The sequence below is a fragment of the Salvelinus namaycush genome, chromosome 32 (genome assembly GCF_016432855.1).
Source record: "Salvelinus namaycush isolate Seneca chromosome 32, SaNama_1.0, whole genome shotgun sequence".
NCBI classification, from domain to species: Eukaryota; Metazoa; Chordata; class Actinopteri; order Salmoniformes; family Salmonidae; genus Salvelinus; species Salvelinus namaycush.
Genome location: NC_052338.1, coordinates 35,838,162 through 35,858,920, shown reverse-complemented (window position 1 = coordinate 35,858,920; position 20,759 = coordinate 35,838,162). Strand labels below are relative to the sequence as shown.

The 20,759-nt window shown below is 51.2% G+C and overlaps 1 protein-coding gene and 1 long non-coding RNA gene across 3 annotated transcripts in view; one reads left to right on the top strand and one right to left on the bottom strand.

Annotated features, from left to right (window-relative positions):
* The window catches only part of LOC120027357 (probable histone deacetylase 1-B), a 28,222-nt gene extending 13,337 nt beyond the window's left edge, over positions 1-14,885 (top strand). The window contains exons 5-14 of the mRNA XM_038972271.1: positions 378-516; positions 1,974-2,115; positions 4,910-5,002; positions 5,110-5,218; positions 7,010-7,150; positions 11,171-11,279; positions 12,267-12,397; positions 12,512-12,670; positions 13,581-13,623; positions 13,709-14,885. Of these exons, the coding sequence (XP_038828199.1) occupies positions 378-516; positions 1,974-2,115; positions 4,910-5,002; positions 5,110-5,218; positions 7,010-7,150; positions 11,171-11,279; positions 12,267-12,397; positions 12,512-12,670; positions 13,581-13,623; positions 13,709-13,736 (1,094 nt within the window). The 3' untranslated portion in view covers positions 13,737-14,885. The remainder of the gene's footprint in view (positions 1-377; positions 517-1,973; positions 2,116-4,909; positions 5,003-5,109; positions 5,219-7,009; positions 7,151-11,170; positions 11,280-12,266; positions 12,398-12,511; positions 12,671-13,580; positions 13,624-13,708) is intronic.
* Positions 14,886-15,282: 397 nt separating this feature from the next.
* On the bottom strand, positions 15,283-19,759 carry LOC120027358. Of its 2 annotated transcripts, none has more exons than XR_005473292.1 (2): positions 19,706-19,759; positions 15,283-15,757 (listed from the first exon to the last, which is right to left on the bottom strand). It is a non-coding gene; the product is annotated as an uncharacterized LOC120027358 (long non-coding RNA). The 2 variants fall into 2 exon arrangements; XR_005473293.1 differs by lacking the exon at positions 19,706-19,759 and adding an exon at positions 18,302-18,687.
* Between the last annotated feature and the right edge of the window lie 1,000 nt (positions 19,760-20,759).

The window sequence follows — 20,759 nt, the reverse complement described above, 5'->3', positions numbered from 1 at the left end:
ACTGTCTCTGTCCTCTCTCTCTCTCTCTCCTTATTGACTGTCTCTGTCCTCTCTTTCTCCTTATTGACTGTCTCTGTCCTCTCTCTCTCTCCTTATTGACTGTCTCTGACCTCTCTCTCCTTATTGTCTGTCTATGTCCTCTCTCTCCTTATTGTCTGTCTATGTCCTCTCTCTCCTTATTGACTGTCTCTGTCCTCTCTCCTTATTGACTGTCTCTGTCCTCTCTCCTTATTGACTGTCTCTGTCCTCTCTCTCCTTATTGACTGTCTCTGTCCTCTCTCTCCTTATTGTCTGTCTCTGTCCTCTCTCTCCTTATTGACTGTCTCTGTCCTCTCTCTCCTTATTGACTGTCTCTTCCCTCCTCCCTCTGTGTGTAGCGGGGGCAGTGAAGCTGAACAAACAGCAGACGGACATCGCCGTCAACTGGGCCGGAGGACTCCATCACGCCAAGAAGTCTGAGGCCTCTGGGTTCTGCTACGTCAACGACATAGTCCTCGCCATCCTGGAGCTGCTCAAGTAAGAGCCCTGTGTGTGGTCACCCACCCCACCGTTGGGCCACCTCATCCCCCCCCGTTGGGCTACCTCATCCCCCCCCCCGTTGGGCCACCTCATCCCCCCCCCGTTGGGCCACCTCATCCCCCCCCCGTTGGGCCACCTCATCCCCCCCCCGTTGGGCCACCTCATCCCCCCCCCGTTGGGCCACCTCATCCCCCCCCGTTGGGCCACCTCATCCCCCCCCCCGTTGGGCCACCTCATCCCCCCCCCCGTTGGGCCACCTCATCCCCCCCCCGTTGGGCCACCTCATCCCCCCCCCGTTGGGCCACCTCATCCCCCCCCCCGTTGGGCCACCTCATCCCCCCCCCCGTTGGGCCACCTCATCCCCCCCCCCGTTGGGCCACCTCATCCCCCCCCCCGTTGGGCCACCTCATCCCCCCCCCGTTGGGCCACCTCACCCACCCCCCGTTGGGCTGTCTTCTTGTCTTCCATATTTCACTTCTGGGGAAAGACACAGAATGTTGACGTGTCCTTAGCTGGTCATGGTGTGTGTTTCTTGTTGAAATGAATAGTCCCCTGGCTCTGAGGAACCTAGATGACTGGATTTAATTGTCCTGTCAGGTATTAACATCATCTAGATATTGTAATGATTGGTTCTAAAATGAACCGAGTTTAAAAACTCACGGGACGATTATTAAACCAAGTTTATTCACGTAAAGGGTCAGACGACTGAACAGACAAAGACATGCTCTCAGCAGCATGTATTACATTTATAGGTGACCATCTCCTTCCCTCTGAACATTACATCTCTGTTGCTAGGCAGGAAGTTAAGGGATGTGGGTAATAAACTGTTCCTTCTCCCTTAATGTGACCTGACCTCGCCCCCCCCCCATTCCTCACTACTCTCCGTCTTTATCAGTGACCACAACCATGTGATTGCCTTTCAGTAACATTCCAAGCCCCCTGGTTCATATCCAATGTTAATTGCCCCCATCATATACATTCCTCCTACAGATAACCATTCACTTCTGTTGTAGACAACCAGACTGTGGCCCTTCTCCTTTCTGGTGTAGACAACCAGACTGTGGCCCTTCTCCTTTCTGGTGTAGACAACCAGACTGTGGCCCTTCTCCTTTCTGGTGTAGACAACCAGACTGTGGCCCTTCTCCTTTCTGGTGTAGACAACCAGACTGTGGCCCTTCTCCTTTCTGGTGTAGACAACCAGACTGTGGCCCTTCTCCTTTCTGGTGTAGACAACCAGACTGTGGCCCTTCTCCTTTCTGGTGTAGACAACCAGACTGTGGCCCTTCTCCTTTCTGGTGTAGACAACCAGACTGTGGCCCTTCTCCTTTCTGGTGTAGACAACCAGACTGTGGCCCTTCTCCTTTCCGTAGGATACCTGATGATTTAACAATATTGTAAAAGTTAGAAGTCAGAACCTATCGGTATGTAATGAGTTGTCTCGTCTGTCCTATCAGGTACCACCAGAGGGTGTTGTACATAGACATCGACATTCACCATGGAGACGGAGTGGAAGAGGCTTTCTTCACCACAGACCGGGTCATGACTGTCTCCTTCCACAAATATGGAGAATACTTCCCTGGTACCGGAGACCTGAGGGTGAGTCTGAGTGTGTTCTGGGAGAATACTTCCCTGGTACCGGAGACCTGAGGGTGAGTCTGTGTGTTCTGGGAGAATACTTCCCTGGTACAGGAGACCTGAGGGTGAGCCTGAGTGTTGGGAGAATACTTCCCTGGTACCGGAGACCTGAGGGTGAGTATGTGTGTGTGTGTTCTGGGAGAATACTTCCCTGGTACAGGAGACCTGAGGGTGAGTCTGGGAGAATACTTCCCTGGTACCGGAGACCTGAGGGTGAGTCTGAGTGTTGGGAGAATACTTCCCTGGTACCGGAGACCTGAGGGTGAGTCTGAGTGTTGGGAGAATACTTCCCGGAGACCTGAGGGTGAGTCTGAGTGTTGGGAGAATACTTCCCTGGTACAGGAGACCTGAGGGTGAGTGTTGGGAGAATACTTCCCTGGTACAGGAGACCTGGGGGTGAGTGAGTGTGTGTGTTCTGGGAGAATACTTCCCTGGTACAGGAGACCTGAGGGTGAGTCTGGGAGAATACTTCCCTGGTACAGGAGACCTGGGGGTGAGTGAGTGTGTTCTGGGAGAATACTTCCCTGGTACAGGAGACCTGAGGGTGAGTGTGTGTGTTCTGGGAGAATACTTCCCTGGTACAGGAGACCTGAGGGTGAGTCTGGGAGAATACTTCCCTGGTACAGGAGACCTGGGGGTGAGTGAGTGTGTTCTGGGAGAATACTTCCCTGGTACAGGAGACCTGAGGGTGAGTGAGTGTGTTCTGGGAGAATACTTCCCTGGTACAGGAGACCTGAGGGTGAGTCTGGGAGAGTACTTCCCTGGTACAGGAGACCTGAGGGTGAGTGAGTGTGTTCTGGGAGAATACTTCCCTGGTACAGGAGACCTGAGGGTGAGTCTGGGAGAGTACTTCCCTGGTACAGGAGACCTGAGGGTGAGTGTGTGTGTTCTGGGAGAATACTTCCCTGGTACAGGAGACCTGAGGGTGAGTCTGGGAGAGTACTTCCCTGGTACAGGAGACCTGAGGGTGAGTGAGTGTGTTCTGGGAGAATACTTCCCTGGTACAGGAGACCTGAGGGTGAGTCTGGGAGAATACTTCCCTGGTACAGGAGACCTGAGGGTGAGTGAGTGTGTTCTGGGAGAATACTTCCCTGGTACCGGAGACCTGAGGGTGAGTGAGTGTGTTCTGGGAGAATACTTCCCTGGTACCGGAGACCTGAGGGTGAGTGAGTGTGTTCTGGGAGAATACTTCCCTGGTACAGGAGACCTGAGGGTGAGTCTGGGAGAATACTTCCCTGGTACAGGAGACCTGAGGGTGAGTGAGTGTGTTCTGGGAGAATACTTCCCTGGTACCGGAGACCTGAGGGTGAGTGAGTGTGTTCTGGGAGAATACTTCCCTGGTACAGGAGACCTGAGGGTGAGTGAGTGTGTGTGTGTGTGTTCTGGGAGAATACTTCCCTGGTACAGGAGACCTGAGGGTGAGTCTGGGAGAATACTTCCCTGGTACAGGAGACCTGGGGGTGAGTGAGTGTGTTCTGGGAGAATACTTCCCTGGTACAGGAGACCTGAGGGTGAGTCTGGGAGAGTACTTCCCTGGTACAGGAGACCTGAGGGTGAGTCTGGGAGAGTACTTCCCTGGTACAGGAGACGTGAGTGTGTGTGTTCTGGGAGAATACTTCCCTGGTACAGGAGACCTGAGGGTGAGTCTGGGAGAATACTTCCCTGGTACAGGAGACCTGAGGGTGAGTGAGTGTGTGTGTGTGTGTTCTGGGAGAATACTTCCCTGGTACAGGAGACCTGAGGGTGAGTCTGGGAGAATACTTCCCTGGTACAGGAGACCTGAGGGTGAGTGAGTGTGTTCTGGGAGAATACTTCCCTGGTACAGGAGACCTGAGGGTGAGTCTGGGAGAATACTTCCCTGGTACAGGAGACCTGAGGGTGAGTGAGTGTGTTCTGGGAGAATACTTCCCTGGTACAGGAGACCTGAGGGTGAGTCTGGGAGAGTACTTCCCTGGTACAGGAGACCTGAGGGTGAGTGTGTGTGTTCTGGGAGAATACTTCCCTGGTACAGGAGACCTGAGGGTGAGTCTGGGAGAATACTTCCCTGGTACAGGAGACCTGGGGGTGAGTGAGTGTGTTCTGGGAGAATACTTCCCTGGTACCGGAGACCTGAGGGTGAGTGAGTGTGTTCTGGGAGAATACTTCCCTGGTACCGGAGACCTGAGGGTGAGTGAGTGTGTTCTGGGAGAATACTTCCCTGGTACCGGAGACCTGAGGGTGAGTCTGGGAGAATACTTCCCTGGTACAGGAGACCTGAGGGTGAGTGAGTGTGTTCTGGGAGAATACTTCCCTGGTACAGGAGACCTGAGGGTGAGTGAGTGTGTTCTGGGAGAATACTTCCCTGGTACCGGAGACCTGAGGGTGAGTGAGTGTGTTCTGGGAGAATACTTCCCTGGTACAGGAGACCTGAGGGTGAGTCTGGGAGAATACTTCCCTGGTACCGGAGACCTGAGGGTGAGTCTGGGAGAATACTTCCCTGGTACCGGAGACCTGAGGGTGAGTGAGTGTGTTCTGGGAGAATACTTCCCTGGTACAGGAGACCTGAGGGTGAGTCTGGGAGAATACTTCCCTGGTACAGGAGACCTGAGGGTGAGTGTGTGTGCTCACCCTCTGGGGGGGGGGGGGGGGGGGGGTCAGAAATAAGCAAAGTAGATATCATTGTGTGATTACACTCCCCCCTTCAGAGTGTTGGATTGTCTGCCTATATGTGAGTCATTTCTGTATTCCAGTATAAAGGGGTGTGTTGTTTGTTTAGGACATTGGAGCAGGGAAGGGGAAGTACTATGCTGTAAACTACCCTCTCAGAGACGGCATCGACGACGAGTCTTATGAAGCCATCTTCAAACCTGTAAGTCTCCTGCTTCAAGTCATTCCGTGTTTTGGTTCCCCACACACACACACACACACACACACACACACAGAGGTATCTTCTATTTGTAATGTGTGTGTTGCTAGGTGATGGCTAAAGTGATGGAGATGTTCCAACCCAGTGCTGTAGTGTTACAGTGTGGAGCGGACTCTCTCTCAGGAGACAGACTGGGCTGCTTCAACCTCACCATCAAAGGTAACACACATTTCACTCAACACTTTGTGTTTTCAGGTGATGTGTGGCGTACAGTAAGAGTATGGAATAATTGTAGTTTTATATTTTTGGTCTCAATGATACTGCTCTAATGGGGTTGGTATTAATGTGTAGGCTTGTTTAGTATACTGTCTGTCTGCCAGGCGTTCTGGTGGTCTGTCTGTCTGCCAGGCGTTCTGGTGGTCTGTCTGTCAGCCAGGCGTTCTGGCGTTCTGCCAGGCGTTCTGGTGGTCTGTCTGGCGTTCTGCCAGGCGTTCTGGTGGTCTGTCTGCCCAGGCGTTCTGGTGGTCTGTCTGTCTGCCCAGGCGTTCTGGTGGTCTGTCTGTCTGCCCAGGCGTTCTGGTGGTCTGTCTGTCTGCCCAGGCGTTCTGGTGGTCTGTCTGGCGTTCTGCCAGGCGTTCTGGTGGTCTGTCTGGCGTTCTGCCAGGCGTTCTGGTGGTCTGTCTGGCGTTCTGCCAGGCGTTTTGGTGGTCTGTCTGGCGTTCTGCCAGGCGTTTTGGTGGTCTGTCTGGCGTTCTGCCAGGCGTTTTGGTGGTCTGTCTGGCGTTCTGCCAGGCGTTTTGGTGGTCTGTCTGGCGTTCTGCCAGGCGTTTTGGTGGTCTGTCTGGCGTTCTGCCAGGCGTTTTGGTGGTCTGTCTGGCGTTCTGCCAGGCGTTTTGGTGGTCTGTCTGGCGTTCTGCCAGGCGTTTTGGTGGTCTGTCTGGCGTTCTGCCAGGCGTTTGGTGGTCTGTCTGGCGTTCTGCCAGGCGTTCTGGTGGTCTGTCTGGCGTTCTGCCAGGCGTTCTGGTGGTCTGTCTGGCGTTCTGCCAGGCGTTCTGGTGGTCTGTCTGGCGTTCTGCAGGCGTTCTGGTGGTCTGTCTGGCGTTCTGCCAGGCGTTCTGGTGGTCTGTCTGGCGTTCTGCCAGGCGTTCTGGTGGTCTGTCTGGCGTTCTGCCAGGCGTTCTGGTGGTCTGTCTGGCGTTCTGCCAGGCGTTTTGGTGGTCTGTCTGGCGTTCTGCCAGGCGTTTTGGTGGTCTGTCTGGCGTTCTGCCAGGCGTTTTGGTGGTCTGTCTGGCGTTCTGCCAGGCGTTTTGGTGGTCTGTCTGGCGTTCTGCCAGGCGTTTTGGTGGTCTGTCTGGCGTTCTGCCAGGCGTTTTGGTGGTCTGTCTGGCGTTCTGCCAGGCGTTTTGGTGGTCTGTCTGGCGTTCTGCCAGGCGTTTTGGTGGTCTGTCTGGCGTTCTGCCAGGCGTTTTGGTGGTCTGTCTGGCGTTCTGCCAGGCGTTCTGGTGGTCTGTCTGGCGTTCTGCCAGGCGTTCTGGTGGTCTGTCTGGCGTTCTGCCAGGCGTTCTGGTGGTCTGTCTGGCGTTCTGCCAGGCGTTCTGGTGGTCTGTCTGGCGTTCTGGTGGTCTGTCTGGCGTTCTGGTGGTCTGTCTGGCGTTCTGCCAGGCGTTCTGGTGGTCTGTCTGGCGTTCTGGTGGTCTGTCTGGCGTTCTGCCAGGCGTTCTGGTGGTCTGTCTGGCGTTCTGTCTGGTGGTCGGTCGGTCTGTCTGCCAGGCGTTCTGCCAGGTGTTCTGGGGGTCTGTCTGCCTGCCAGGCGTTCTGGTGGTCTGCCAGGCGTTCTGGTGGTCTGCCAGGTGTTCTGGTGGCCTGTCTGTCTGCCAGGCGTTCTGGTGGTCTGCCAGGCGTTCTGTCGGTCTGCCAGGCGTGAGCCACATGCATATGAAGACACATTTCCATTCCAGAAGAATGGACAATAAAGTTTTTGAACGTTGAACCCTTGACGCTGTGTTTCAGGTCATGCTAAGTGTGTTGAGTACATGAAGAGTTTCAACCTGCCTCTGTTGATGTTGGGAGGTGGAGGTTATACCATCCGTAACGTGGCCCGCTGCTGGACCTACGAGACCGCCGTGGCTCTGGACAGCACCATACCTAACGGTACGTACACACACACACACACGGCATTATACCCGACGGTACCTACGCACACGCGGCATTATACCCGACGGTACGTACGCACACACAGCATTATACCCGACGGTACCTACGCACACACACACGGCACTATACCCGACGGTACGTACACGCACACGGCACTATACCCGACGGTACCTACGCACACACGGCATTATACCCGACGGTACCTACGCACACGCGGCATTATACCCGACGGTACGTACGCACACACGGCATTATACCCGACGGTACCTACGCACACACACACGGCACTATACCCGACGGTACGTACACGCACACGGCACTATACCCGACGGTACCTACGCACACACGGCACTATACCCGACGGTACGTACGCACACACGGCACTATACCCGACGGTACGTACGCACACACGGCACTATACCCGACGGTACGTACGCACACACGGCATTATACCCGACGGTACGTACGCACACACGGCATTATACCCGACGGTACGTACGCACACACGGCATTATACCCGACGGTACGTACGCACACACGGCATTATACCCGACGGTACGTACACACACACGGCATTATACCCGACGGTACGTACACACACACGGCATTATACCCGACGGTACGTACACACACACGGCATTATACCCGACGGTACGTACACACACACGGCATTATACCCGACGGTACGTACACACACACGGCATTATACCCGACGGTACGTACACACACACGGCACTATACCCGACGGTACGCACACACACACGGCATTATACCCGACGGTACGTACACACACGCACACGGCACTATACCCGACGGTACGTACACACACACACACGGCACTATACCCGACGGTACGTACACACACACGGCATTATACCCGACGGTACCTACGCACACACACACACGGCACTATACCCGACGGTACGTACACACACACGGCACTATACCCGACGGTACGTACACACACACGGCACTATACCCGACGGTACGCACACACACACGGCATTATACCCGACGGTACGCACACGCACACGGCACTATACCCGACGGTACGCACACGCACACGGCACTATACCCGACGGTACGCACACACACACGGCATTATACCCGACGGTACGTACACGGCATTATACCCGACGGTACGTACACACACGCACACGGCACTATACCCGACGGTACGTACACACACACACAGCATTATACCCGACGGTACCTACGCACACGCGGCATTATACCCGACGGTACCTACGCACACGCGGCATTATACCCGACGGTACGTACGCACACACGGCATTATACCCGACGGTACCTACGCACACACACACGGCACTATACCCGACGGTACCTACGCACACACACACGGCACTATACCCGACGGTACCTACGCACACACACACGGCACTATACCCGACGGTACCTACGCACACACACACACGGCACTATACCCGACGGTACCTACGCACACACACACGGCACTATACCCGACGGTACGTACACACACACGGCACTATACCCGACGGTACGTACACACACACGGCATTATACCCGACGGTACGTACACACACACGGCATTATACCCGACGGTACGTACACACACACGGCATTATACCCGACGGTACGTACACACACACGGCATTATACCCGACGGTACGTACACACACACGGCATTATACCCGACGGTACGTACACACACACGGCATTATACCCGACGGTACGTACACACACACACGGCATTATACCCGACGGTACGCACACACACGGCATTATACCCGACGGTACGTACACACACGCACACGGCACTATACCCGACGGTACGTACACACACACACACGGCACTATACCCGACGGTACGTACACACACACGGCATTATACCCGACGGTACCTACGCACACACACACACGGCACTATACCCGACGGTACGTACACACACACGGCACTATACCCGACGGTACGTACACACACACGGCACTATACCCGACGGTACGCACACACACACGGCATTATACCCGACGGTACGCACACGCACACGGCACTATACCCGACGGTACGCACACGCACACGGCACTATACCCGACGGTACGCACACACACACGGCATTATACCCGACGGTACGTACACGGCATTATACCCGACGGTACGTACACACACGCACACGGCACTATACCCGACGGTACGTACACACACACACAGCATTATACCCGACGGTACCTACGCACACGCGGCATTATACCCGACGGTACCTACGCACACGCGGCATTATACCCGACGGTACGTACGCACACACGGCATTATACCCGACGGTACCTACGCACACACACACGGCACTATACCCGACGGTACCTACGCACACACACACGGCACTATACCCGACGGTACCTACGCACACACACACACGGCACTATACCCGACGGTACCTACGCACACACACACACGGCACTATACCCGACGGTACCTACGCACACACACACGGCACTATACCCGACGGTACGTACACACACACGGCACTATACCCGACGGTACGTACACACACACGGCATTATACCCGACGGTACGTACACACACACGGCATTATACCCGACGGTACGTACACACACACGGCATTATACCCGACGGTACGTACACACACACGGCATTATACCCGACGGTACGTACACACACACGGCATTATACCCGACGGTACGTACACACACACGGCATTATACCCGACGGTACGTACACACACACGGCATTATACCCGACGGTACGTACACACACACGGCATTATACCCGACGGTACGTACACACACACGGCATTATACCCGACGGTACGTACACACACACGGCATTATACCCGACGGTACGTACACACACACGGCATTATACCCGACGGTACGTACACACACACACGGCATTATACCCGACGGTACGCACACACACGGCATTATACCCGACGGTACGTACACACACGCACACGGCACTATACCCGACGGTACGTACACACACACACACGGCACTATACCCGACGGTACGTACACACACACGGCATTATACCCGACGGTACCTACGCACACACACACACGGCACTATACCCGACGGTACGTACACACACACGGCACTATACCCGACGGTACGTACACACACACGGCACTATACCCGACGGTACGCACACACACACGGCATTATACCCGACGGTACGCACACGCACACGGCACTATACCCGACGGTACGCACACGCACACGGCACTATACCCGACGGTACGCACACACACACGGCATTATACCCGACGGTACGTACACGGCATTATACCCGACGGTACGTACACACACGCACACGGCACTATACCCGACGGTACGTACACACACACACAGCATTATACCCGACGGTACCTACGCACACGCGGCATTATACCCGACGGTACCTACGCACACGCGGCATTATACCCGACGGTACGTACGCACACACGGCATTATACCCGACGGTACCTACGCACACACACACGGCACTATACCCGACGGTACCTACGCACACACACACGGCACTATACCCGACGGTACCTACGCACACACACACACGGCACTATACCCGACGGTACCTACGCACACACACACACGGCACTATACCCGACGGTACCTACGCACACACACACGGCACTATACCCGACGGTACGTACACACACACGGCACTATACCCGACGGTACGTACACACACACGGCATTATACCCGACGGTACGTACACACACACGGCATTATACCCGACGGTACGTACACACACACGGCATTATACCCGACGGTACGTACACACACACGGCATTATACCCGACGGTACGTACACACACACGGCATTATACCCGACGGTACGTACACACACACGGCATTATACCCGACGGTACGTACACACACACACGGCATTATACCCGACGGTACGCACACACACGGCATTATACCCGACGGTACGCGCGCGCACATCTCGTTCTACCATTAAGCGACAGAGTAAGATCTCACTCTCTGCTTCACAATGTCTCTCTCGTCCTATCAGAGCTGCCTTACAACGATTACTTTGAGTACTTTGGCCCTGACTTCAAGCTCCACATCAGCCCGTCTAACATGACCAACCAGAACACCAATGATTACCTGGAGAAGATCAAGTAAGTTACACAGACAGCCACACACAGCAGGGTTTCTGTTAGGAAAATGTGGTGCTGGACCCGTATGCATTGGTAACCTGATGCTCAGAATGACAGAAATCACATTTTAAATGACGGCTATTCATCTTGACAGAGGGATGCAATGGCTCACGTCCTTCTTACTGAATTCCAACGACGTTAGAATAACTGGCCACATTTTAGGTTACTTTTGCTCAGGCAACAAGACAATCACTAGGCCTAATCTACTATTCCTTTTATAGTACCAACGTTGACCTACTCTATTGGTCAGCTTGTCATTCTGTGTGAAATAAATGGCCTACTCCAAACACACTGGGACGATAAATCATACAACCAGTAGGCCTAAGCTACGTAAAAACAAACTGTGGAATCATGTAGTAACCAAAGAAAGTGTTAAAGAAATCAAAATATACTTGAGATTCTTCAAAGTAGCCACCCTTTGCCTTGATGACAGCTTTGCACACTCTTGGCATTCTCTCAACCAGCTTTATGAGGTAGTCACCTGGAATGCATTTCAATTAACAGGTGTGTCTTGGTAAAAGTTAATTTGTGGAATTTCATTCCTTAATGCGTTTGTGCCAATCAGTTGTGTTGTGACATGGTAGGTGTGGTATACAGAAGATAGCCCTACTTGGTAAATCTTCTGTATACCCCCCTATCTTGTCACAACAACTGATTGGCTCAGATGCATAGAAGTTCCCCAAATTAACTTTTACCAAGGCACACCTGTTAATTGAAATGCATTCCAGGTGACTACCTCATGAAGCTGGTTGAGAGAATGCCAAGGGTGGCTACTTTGAAGAATCTCAAATATATTTTGGTCACTACATGATTCCATAGGTGTTATTTCAGTTTTGATGTCTTAACTATTATTCTACAATGTAGAAAATAAAAACCCTTGAATGAGTAGGTGTTCTAAAACTTTTGACCGGTAGTGTACATACTAAGCGTCTCTCTCTCCCTCCCCAGACAGAGGTTGTTTGAGAACCTGCGTATGCTGCCCCACGCCCCGGGGGTCCAGATGCAGGCCATCCCAGAAGACGCTCCACACCCGGACTCTGGAGATGAGGAGGACGAGGACCCTGACAAACGCATCTCCAGTAAGTACACACACACACACACACACTAGCTCCTCCAACAAGAGTACTGTCTCACCACTGTTTAGTACATGTGTTATGAATCTCTTGCTGAACTGTGTGTGTTTTCCTGTGTAGTCCGGGCCCATGATAAGAGGATAGCTTGTGAAGAGGAGTTCTCTGACTCTGAGGATGAGGGACAGGGAGGAGGGGGAAGGAGGAACGCTGCCAACCACAAGAAGACCAAGCGAGTCAAGACTGAGGAGGAGAAGGAGAAGGAGGCAGAGGAGAAGAAAGGTAAACAACTTACACACTGACTGGACACGACGCCTCACTGACTGGCCCGGGACACGACGCCTCACTGACTGGCCCGGGACACGACGCCTCACTGACTGGCCCGGGACACGACGCCTCACTGACTGGCCCGGGACACGACGCCTCACTGACTGGCCCGGGACACGACGCCTCACTGACTGGCCCGGGACACGACGCCTCACTGACTGGCCCGGGACACGACGCCTCACTGACTGGCCCGGGACACGACGCCTCACTGACTGGCCCGGGACACGACGCCTCACTGACTGGCCCGGGACACGACGCCTCACTGACTGGCCCGGGACACGACGCCTCACTGACTGGCCCGGGACACGACGCCTCACTGACTGGCCCGGGACACGACGCCTCACTGACTGGCCCGGGACACGACGCCTCACTGACTGGCCCGGGACACGACGCCTCACTGACTGGCCCGGGACACGACGCCTCACTGACTGGCCCGGGACACGACGCCTCACTGACTGGCCCGGGACACGACGCCTCACTGACTGGCCCGGGACACGACGCCTCACTGACTGGCCCGGGACACGACGCCTCACTGACTGGCCCGGGACACGACGCCTCACTGACTGGCCCGGGACACGACGCCTCACTGACTGGCCCGGGACGCGACGCCTCACTGACTGGCCCGGGACGCGACGCCTCACTGACTGGCCCCGGGACGCGACGCCTCACTGACTGGCCCCGGGACGCGACGCCTCACTGACTGGCCCCGGGACGCGACGCCTCACTGACTGGCCCCGGGACGCGACGCCTCACTGACTGGCCCCGGGACGCGACGCCTCACTGACTGGCCCCGGGACGCGACGCCTCACTGACTGGCCCGGGACACTGGACATGACGCCTCACTGACATGTTCTGTTTTCCCCAGATGTGAAAGAGGAGAAAGAGACAGAGAAGATGGACACAACAGGGTGAGTCGTGACCACAACACATACTTTAAATGTAACTGATCCAGTCTAAGCCTGGTCAACTAGCGTTTGTTCATTTCACCACCAGGCCAACAGAAGAAACTAAGACGTCTTGAAGCAGAAGATGTGCAATCGAAATGGACTGTAAATTATTCTCTTAACACAGTTTTAGTATTTCCTCAAATGTTTTAGCCTGTGTCAGTGTTAAAGAGCACTTCTTTCTTTTTTTTTTACTCATGTCTCTGCCACCTATTTAAATGTTTTGACCGTGTGTTAGTTATGGAGCCTGAGAATCAGTAGGGTCCTTTTCAAGTCTCAAAAACCTGGTAGGGATTCAATCCAAGGCTATAGAGCACACTACTCTCTAACAGACTTGAGCTGACGTTTTACAGACGGTTACCGTAGAGGGAAAACGCCTTTACTTTACTGAAGGTGTGTTGTCTAGTGCACTGCTCTAACAGGGCTCGGATTGAATTCCTACCTTTTCACTGACCTGAGGTAACTTGATGAAAGCAAATCCCCCCCCTGATAAGACTGAGGCCATACTGCTTTCACAGTTCTCAGATCAGTCCAGAAGGAGTCCACTTTCCACTGCAAACATTCCCAGTTGAACAATAGTCACCATCTGGAAATGTTGTTTTCCACTTCTCCCAGGTTTAGTTTGACTCCTTCCTTTACGTTGTTTTATATTAACAAAATGTTGAAATGTCTTTTTATTAGGGCAGGGTTTCCCCAACTGGCAGGCTGATCGTCCCCCCCCCCAATTGATTTTAATTCATTGTTGGACATAAGACTGTAAAAACACAAAGTATTCCCACATAAGATGTGATCGTGTGCAATGTTTTGAAATTGTGTTTGCAAAAAAAAAAAAAAACAGTCTAGAAAGTAATGCTCCCAGGAACAATCCAGGCTGTGTTCAGCTTCCCCATCAAGGAAAACCCCAGCCTACACCGTGGGGAACCAGCTCACGTTTTAAAACCCCTGCTCTTTTCTACTGTAAGGTGACATATGGTGCTTGGTTGGGTGTTCAGTTGTGAAATGTGCATATAACTTGTTTTATATAGAAAGAAAAAAAATACATTTCTCATTCACTTCGTACTTTTTTTTGTTCTAAATAACACGTTCTTTGAAAATGATAAAAGGCAATCATTTGGTTTATCTAGACAACTTTACAGTTCATTTCCAACCTTTTTAAAGAAACGTTTGTCAATTTTCCATGCAAGTATAAAACTGATGTTGCCCATTAAAAAGCTGTGATGAGTGCATACCTCTTGCGGTTAAACCCCTACCGTTATTTAACAGCTGATTGTTTTGTCACAATTAAACTGGGTGGTTCGAGCCCTGATTGGCTGACATCAGACTTTTTTACTGCTAATTACGTTGGTAACCAGTTTATAATAACAAGGCACCTCTGGGGGGTTTGATATGGCTAAGGACTGTGTCCAGGCGCTCCGCAGTGCCTAAGAAAAGCCCATAGCCGTATAAGACCTATTGAATGTTATTTCACCTGTATGCTTAGTCATAGTGGGAGGTTCACTGCCATAACTTAAGATCCCGTCTAGTCGACGTTTGGAAAGTTTACCGGTATTTAAACCTGTTTAGTTCATTTTTAATGGCTACCAATCAGAAATTCTGATTTGTGCATAATACAGACAAACCATGTAGCAACCCAATTTCCATTTATTTTGGAGAATCAGTTTAAATACACTCTGGAATAGTGAGAAACAAAGGGACAAAAAAAAGTACACTCTTCCTATATCGTCCGCCAATTTGTTGAAGACCAAATTTATTCTGTGGCTTCCTTTCCTCCAACTGACAAACATCTCAGTCTGTAGAAGTCTTCCTGAGTATAGCCTGTCATCAGCTGATGAGTATAGCCTGTCTGGAGTTTACTGTTATCAGCTGATGAGTATAGCCTGTCTGGAGTTACTGTTATCAGCTGATGAGGGTGAGTATAGCCTGTCATCAGCTGATGAGTATAACCTGTCTGGAGTTACTGTTATCAGCTGATGAGGGTGAGTATAGCCTGTCTGGAGTTACTGTTATCAGCTGATGAGTATAGCCTGTCTGGAGTTACTGGTATCAGCTGATGAGTATAGCCTGTCTGGAGTTACTGGTATCAGCTGATGAGTATAACCTGTCTGGAGTTACTGATATCAGCTGATGAGGGTGAGTATAGCCTGTCTGGAGTTACTGTTATCAGCTGATGAGGGTGAGTATAGCCTGTCTGGAGTTACTGGTATCAGCTGATGAGTATAGCCTGTCTGGAGTTACTGTTATCAGCTGATGAGTATAGCCTGTCTGGAGTTACTGGTATCAGCTGATGAGTATAGCCTGTCTGGAGTTACTGGTATCAGCTGATGAGTATAGCCTGTCTGGAGTTACTGGTATCAGCTGATGAGTATAGCCTGTCTGGAGTTACTGGTATCAGCTGATGAGTATAGCCTGTCTGGAGTTACTGGTATCAGCTGATGAGTATAGCCTGTCTGGAGTTACTGGTATCAGCTGATGAGTATAGCCTGTCTGGAGTTACTGGTATCAGCTGATGAGTATAGCCTGTCTGGAGTTACTGGTATCAGCTGATGAGTATAGCCTGTCTGGAGTTACTGTTATCAGCTGATGAGTATAACCTGTCTGGAGTTACTGGTATCAGCTGATGAGTATAGCCTGTCTGGAGTTACTGGTATCAGCTGATGAGTATAGCCTGTCTGGAGTTACTGTTATCAGCTGATGAGTATAGCCTGTCTGGAGTTACTGGTATCAGCTGATGAGTATAGCCTGTCTGGAGTTACTGGTATCAGCTGATGAGTATAGCCTGTCTGGAGTTACTGGTATCAGCTGATGAGGGTGAGTATAGCCTGTCTGGAGTTACTGTCATCAGCTGATGAGTATAGCCTGTCTGGAGTTACTGGTATCAGCTGATGAGTATAGCCTGTCTGGAGTTACTGGTATCAGCTGATGAGTATAACCTGTCTGGAGTTACTGTTATCAGCTGATGAGTATAGCCTGTCTGGAGTTACTGATATCAGCTGATGAGGGTGAGTATAGCCTGTCTGGAGTTACTGTTATCAGCTGATGAGGGTGAGTATAGCCTGTCTGGAGTTACTGGTATCAGCTGATGAGTATAACCTGTCTGGAGTTACTGGTATCAGCTGATGAGTATAGCCTGTCTGGAGTTACTGGTATCAGCTGATGAGTATAACCTGTCTGGAGTTACTGTTATCAGCTGATGAGTATAGCCTGTCTGGAGTTACTGATATCAGCTGATGAGGGTGAGTATAGCCTGTCTGGAGTTACTGTTATCAGCTGATGAGGGTGAGTATAGCCTGTCTGGAGTTACTGTTATCAGCTGATGAGGGTGAGTATAGCCTGTCTGGAGTTACTGGTATCAGCTGATGAGTATAGCCTGTCTGGAGTTACTGGTATCAGCTGATGAGGGTGAGTATAGCCTGTCTGGAGTTACTGTTATCAGCTGATGAGGGTGAGTATAGCCTGTCTGGAGTTACTGGTATCAGCTGATGAGTATAGCCTGTCTGGAGTTACTGGTATCAGCTGATGAGTATAACCTGTCTGGAGTTACTGGTATCAGCTGATGAGTATAGCCTGTCTGGAGTTACTGGTATCAGCTGATGAGTATAGCCTGTCTGGAGTTACTGGTATCAGCTGATGAGGGTGAGTATAGCCTGTCTGGAGTTACTGTCATCAGCTGATGAGGGTGAGTATAGCCTGTCTGGAGTTACTGTTATCAGCTGATGAGGGTGAGTATAGCCTGTCTGGAGTTACTGTTATCAGCTGATGAGGGTGAGTATAGCCTGTCTGGAGTTACTGGTATCAGCTGATGAGTATAACCTGTCTGGAGTTACTGGTATCAGCTGATGAGTATAGCCTGTCTGGAGTTACTGTTATCAGCTGATGAGTATAGCCTGTCTGGAGTTACTGGTATCAGCTGATGAGTATAGCCTGTCTGGAGTTACTGGTATCAGCTGATGAGTATAGCCTGTCTGGAGTTACTGGTATCAGCTGATGAGTATAGCCTGTCTGGAGTTACTGGTATCAGCTGATGAGTATAGCCTGTCTGGAGTTACTGTTATCAGCTGATGAGTATAACCTGTCTGGAGTTACTGGTATCAGCTGATGAGTATAGCCTGTCTGGAGTTACTGGTATCAGCTGATGAGTATAGCCTGTCTGGAGTTACTGTTATCAGCTGATGAGTATAGCCTGTCTGGAGTTACTGGTATCAGCTGATGAGTATAGCCTGTCTGGAGTTACTGGTATCAGCTGATGAGTATAGCCTGTCTGGAGTTACTGGTATCAGCTGATGAGGGTGAGTATAGCCTGTCTGGAGTTACTGTCATCAGCTGATGAGTATAGCCTGTCTGGAGTTACTGGTATCAGCTGATGAGTATAGCCTGTCTGGAGTTACTGGTATCAGCTGATGAGTATAACCTGTCTGGAGTTACTGTTATCAGCTGATGAGTATAGCCTGTCTGGAGTTACTGATATCAGCTGATGAGGGTGAGTATAGCCTGTCTGGAGTTACTGTTATCAGCTGATGAGGGTGAGTATAGCCTGTCTGGAGTTACTGGTATCAGCTGATGAGTATAACCTGTCTGGAGTTACTGGTATCAGCTGATGAGTATAGCCTGTCTGGAGTTACTGGTATCAGCTGATGAGTATAACCTGTCTGGAGTTACTGTTATCAGCTGATGAGTATAGCCTGTCTGGAGTTACTGATATCAGCTGATGAGGGTGAGTATAGCCTGTCTGGAGTTACTGTTATCAGCTGATGAGGGTGAGTATAGCCTGTCTGGAGTTACTGTTATCAGCTGATGAGGGTGAGTATAGCCTGTCTGGAGTTACTGGTATCAGCTGATGAGTATAGCCTGTCTGGAGTTACTGGTATCAGCTGATGAGGGTGAGTATAGCCTGTCTGGAGTTACTGTTATCAGCTGATGAGGGTGAGTATAGCCTGTCTGGAGTTACTGGTATCAGCTGATGAGTATAGCCTGTCTGGAGTTACTGGTATCAGCTGATGAGTATAACCTGTCTGGAGTTACTGGTATCAGCTGATGAGTATAGCCTGTCTGGAGTTACTGGTATCAGCTGATGAGTATAGCCTGTCTGGAGTTACTGGTATCAGCTGATGAGGGTGAGTATAGCCTGTCTGGAGTTACTGTCATCAGCTGATGAGGGTGAGTATAGCCTGTCTGGAGTTACTGTTATCAGCTGATGAGGGTGAGTATAGCCTGTCTGGAGTTACTGTTATCAGCTGATGAGGGTGAGTATAGCCTGTCTGGAGTTACTGGTATCAGCTGATGAGTATAACCTGTCTGGAGTTACTGGTATCAGCTGATGAGTATAGCCTGTCTGGAGTTACTGTTATCAGCTGATGAGTATAGCCTGTCTGGAGTTACTGGTATCAGCTGATGAGTATAGCCTGTCTGGAGTTACTGGTATCAGCTGATGAGTATAGCCTGTCTGGAGTTACTGGTATCAGCTGATGAGTATAGCCTGTCTGGAGTTACTGGTATCAGCTGATGAGTATAACCTGTCTGGAGTTACTGGTATCAGCTGATGAGTATAGCCTGTCTGGAGTTACTGTTATCAGCTGATGAGGGTGAGTATAGCCTGTCTGGAGTTACTGATAAGGGTGAGTATAGCCTGTCTGGAGTTACTGGTATCAGCTGATGAGTATAGCCTGTCTGGAGTTACTGTTATCAGCTGATGAGGGTGAGTATAGCCTGTCTGGAGTTACTGATAAGGATGAGTATAACCTGTCTGGAGTTACTGGTATCAGCTGATGAGTATAGCCTGTCTGGAGTTACTGTTATCAGCTGATGAGGGTGAGTATAGCCTGTCTGGAGTTACTGATAAGGGTGAGTATAACCTGTCTGGAGTTACTGGTATCAGCTGATGAGTATAACCTGTCTGGAGTTACTGGTATCAGCTGATGAGTATAGCCTGTCTGGAGTTACTGTTATCAGCTGATGAGGGTGAGTATAGCCTGTCTGGAGTTACTGTTATCAGCTGATGAGGGTGAGTATAGCCTGTCTGGAGTTACTGGTATCAGCTGATGAGTATAACCTGTCTGGAGTTACTGGTATCAGCTGATGAGTATAGCCTGTCTGGAGTTACTGGTATCAGCTGATGAGTATAGCCTGTCTGGAGTTACTGGTATCAGCTGATGAGTATAGCCTGTCTGGAGTTACTGGTATCAGCTGATGAGTATAGCCTGTCTGGAGTTACTGGTATCAGCTGATGAGTATAGCCTGTCTGGAGTTACTGGTATCAGCTGATGAGTATAGCCTGTCTGGAGTTACTGATATCAGCTGATGAGGGTGAGTATAGCCTGTCTGGAGTTACTGTTATCAGCTGATGAGGGTGAGTATAGCCTGTCTGGAGTTACTGGTATCAGCTGATGAGTATAGCCTGTCTGGAGTTACTGGTATCAGCTGATGAGTATAGCCTGTCTGGAGTTACTGGTATCAGCTGATGAGGGTGAGTATAGCCTGTCTGGAGTTACTGGTATCAGCTGATGAGTATAGCCTGTCTGGAGTTACTGGTATCAGCTGATGAGTATAGCCTGTCTGGAGTTACTGGTATCAGCTGATGAGGGTGAGTATAGCCTGTCTGGAGTTACTGTTATCAGCTGGTAAGGGTGAGTATAGCCTGTCTGGAGTTACTGGTAAGGGTGAGTATAGCCTGTCTGGAGTTACTGGTATCAGCTGATGAGTATAGCCTGTCTGGAGTTACTGTTATCAGCTGATGAGGGTGAGTATAGCCTGTCTGGAGTTACTGTTATCAGCTGATGAGGGTGAGTATAGCCTGTCTGGAGTTACTGTTATCAGCTGGTAAGGGTGAGTATAGCCTGTCTGGAGTTACTGGTAAGGGTGAGTATAGCCTGTCTGGAGTTACTGGTATCAGCTGATGAGTATAGCCTGTCTGGAGTTACTGGTATCAGCTGATGAGTATAGCCTGTCTGGAGTTACTGGTATCAGCTGATGAGGGTGAGTATAACCTGTCTGGAGTTACTGTTATCAGCTGATGAGGGTGAGTATAGCCTGTCTGGAGTTACTGATATCAGCTGATGAGGTTGACTTGATGTTGATCGAGGGATGTATCGCTGCTCGTCTCCCGT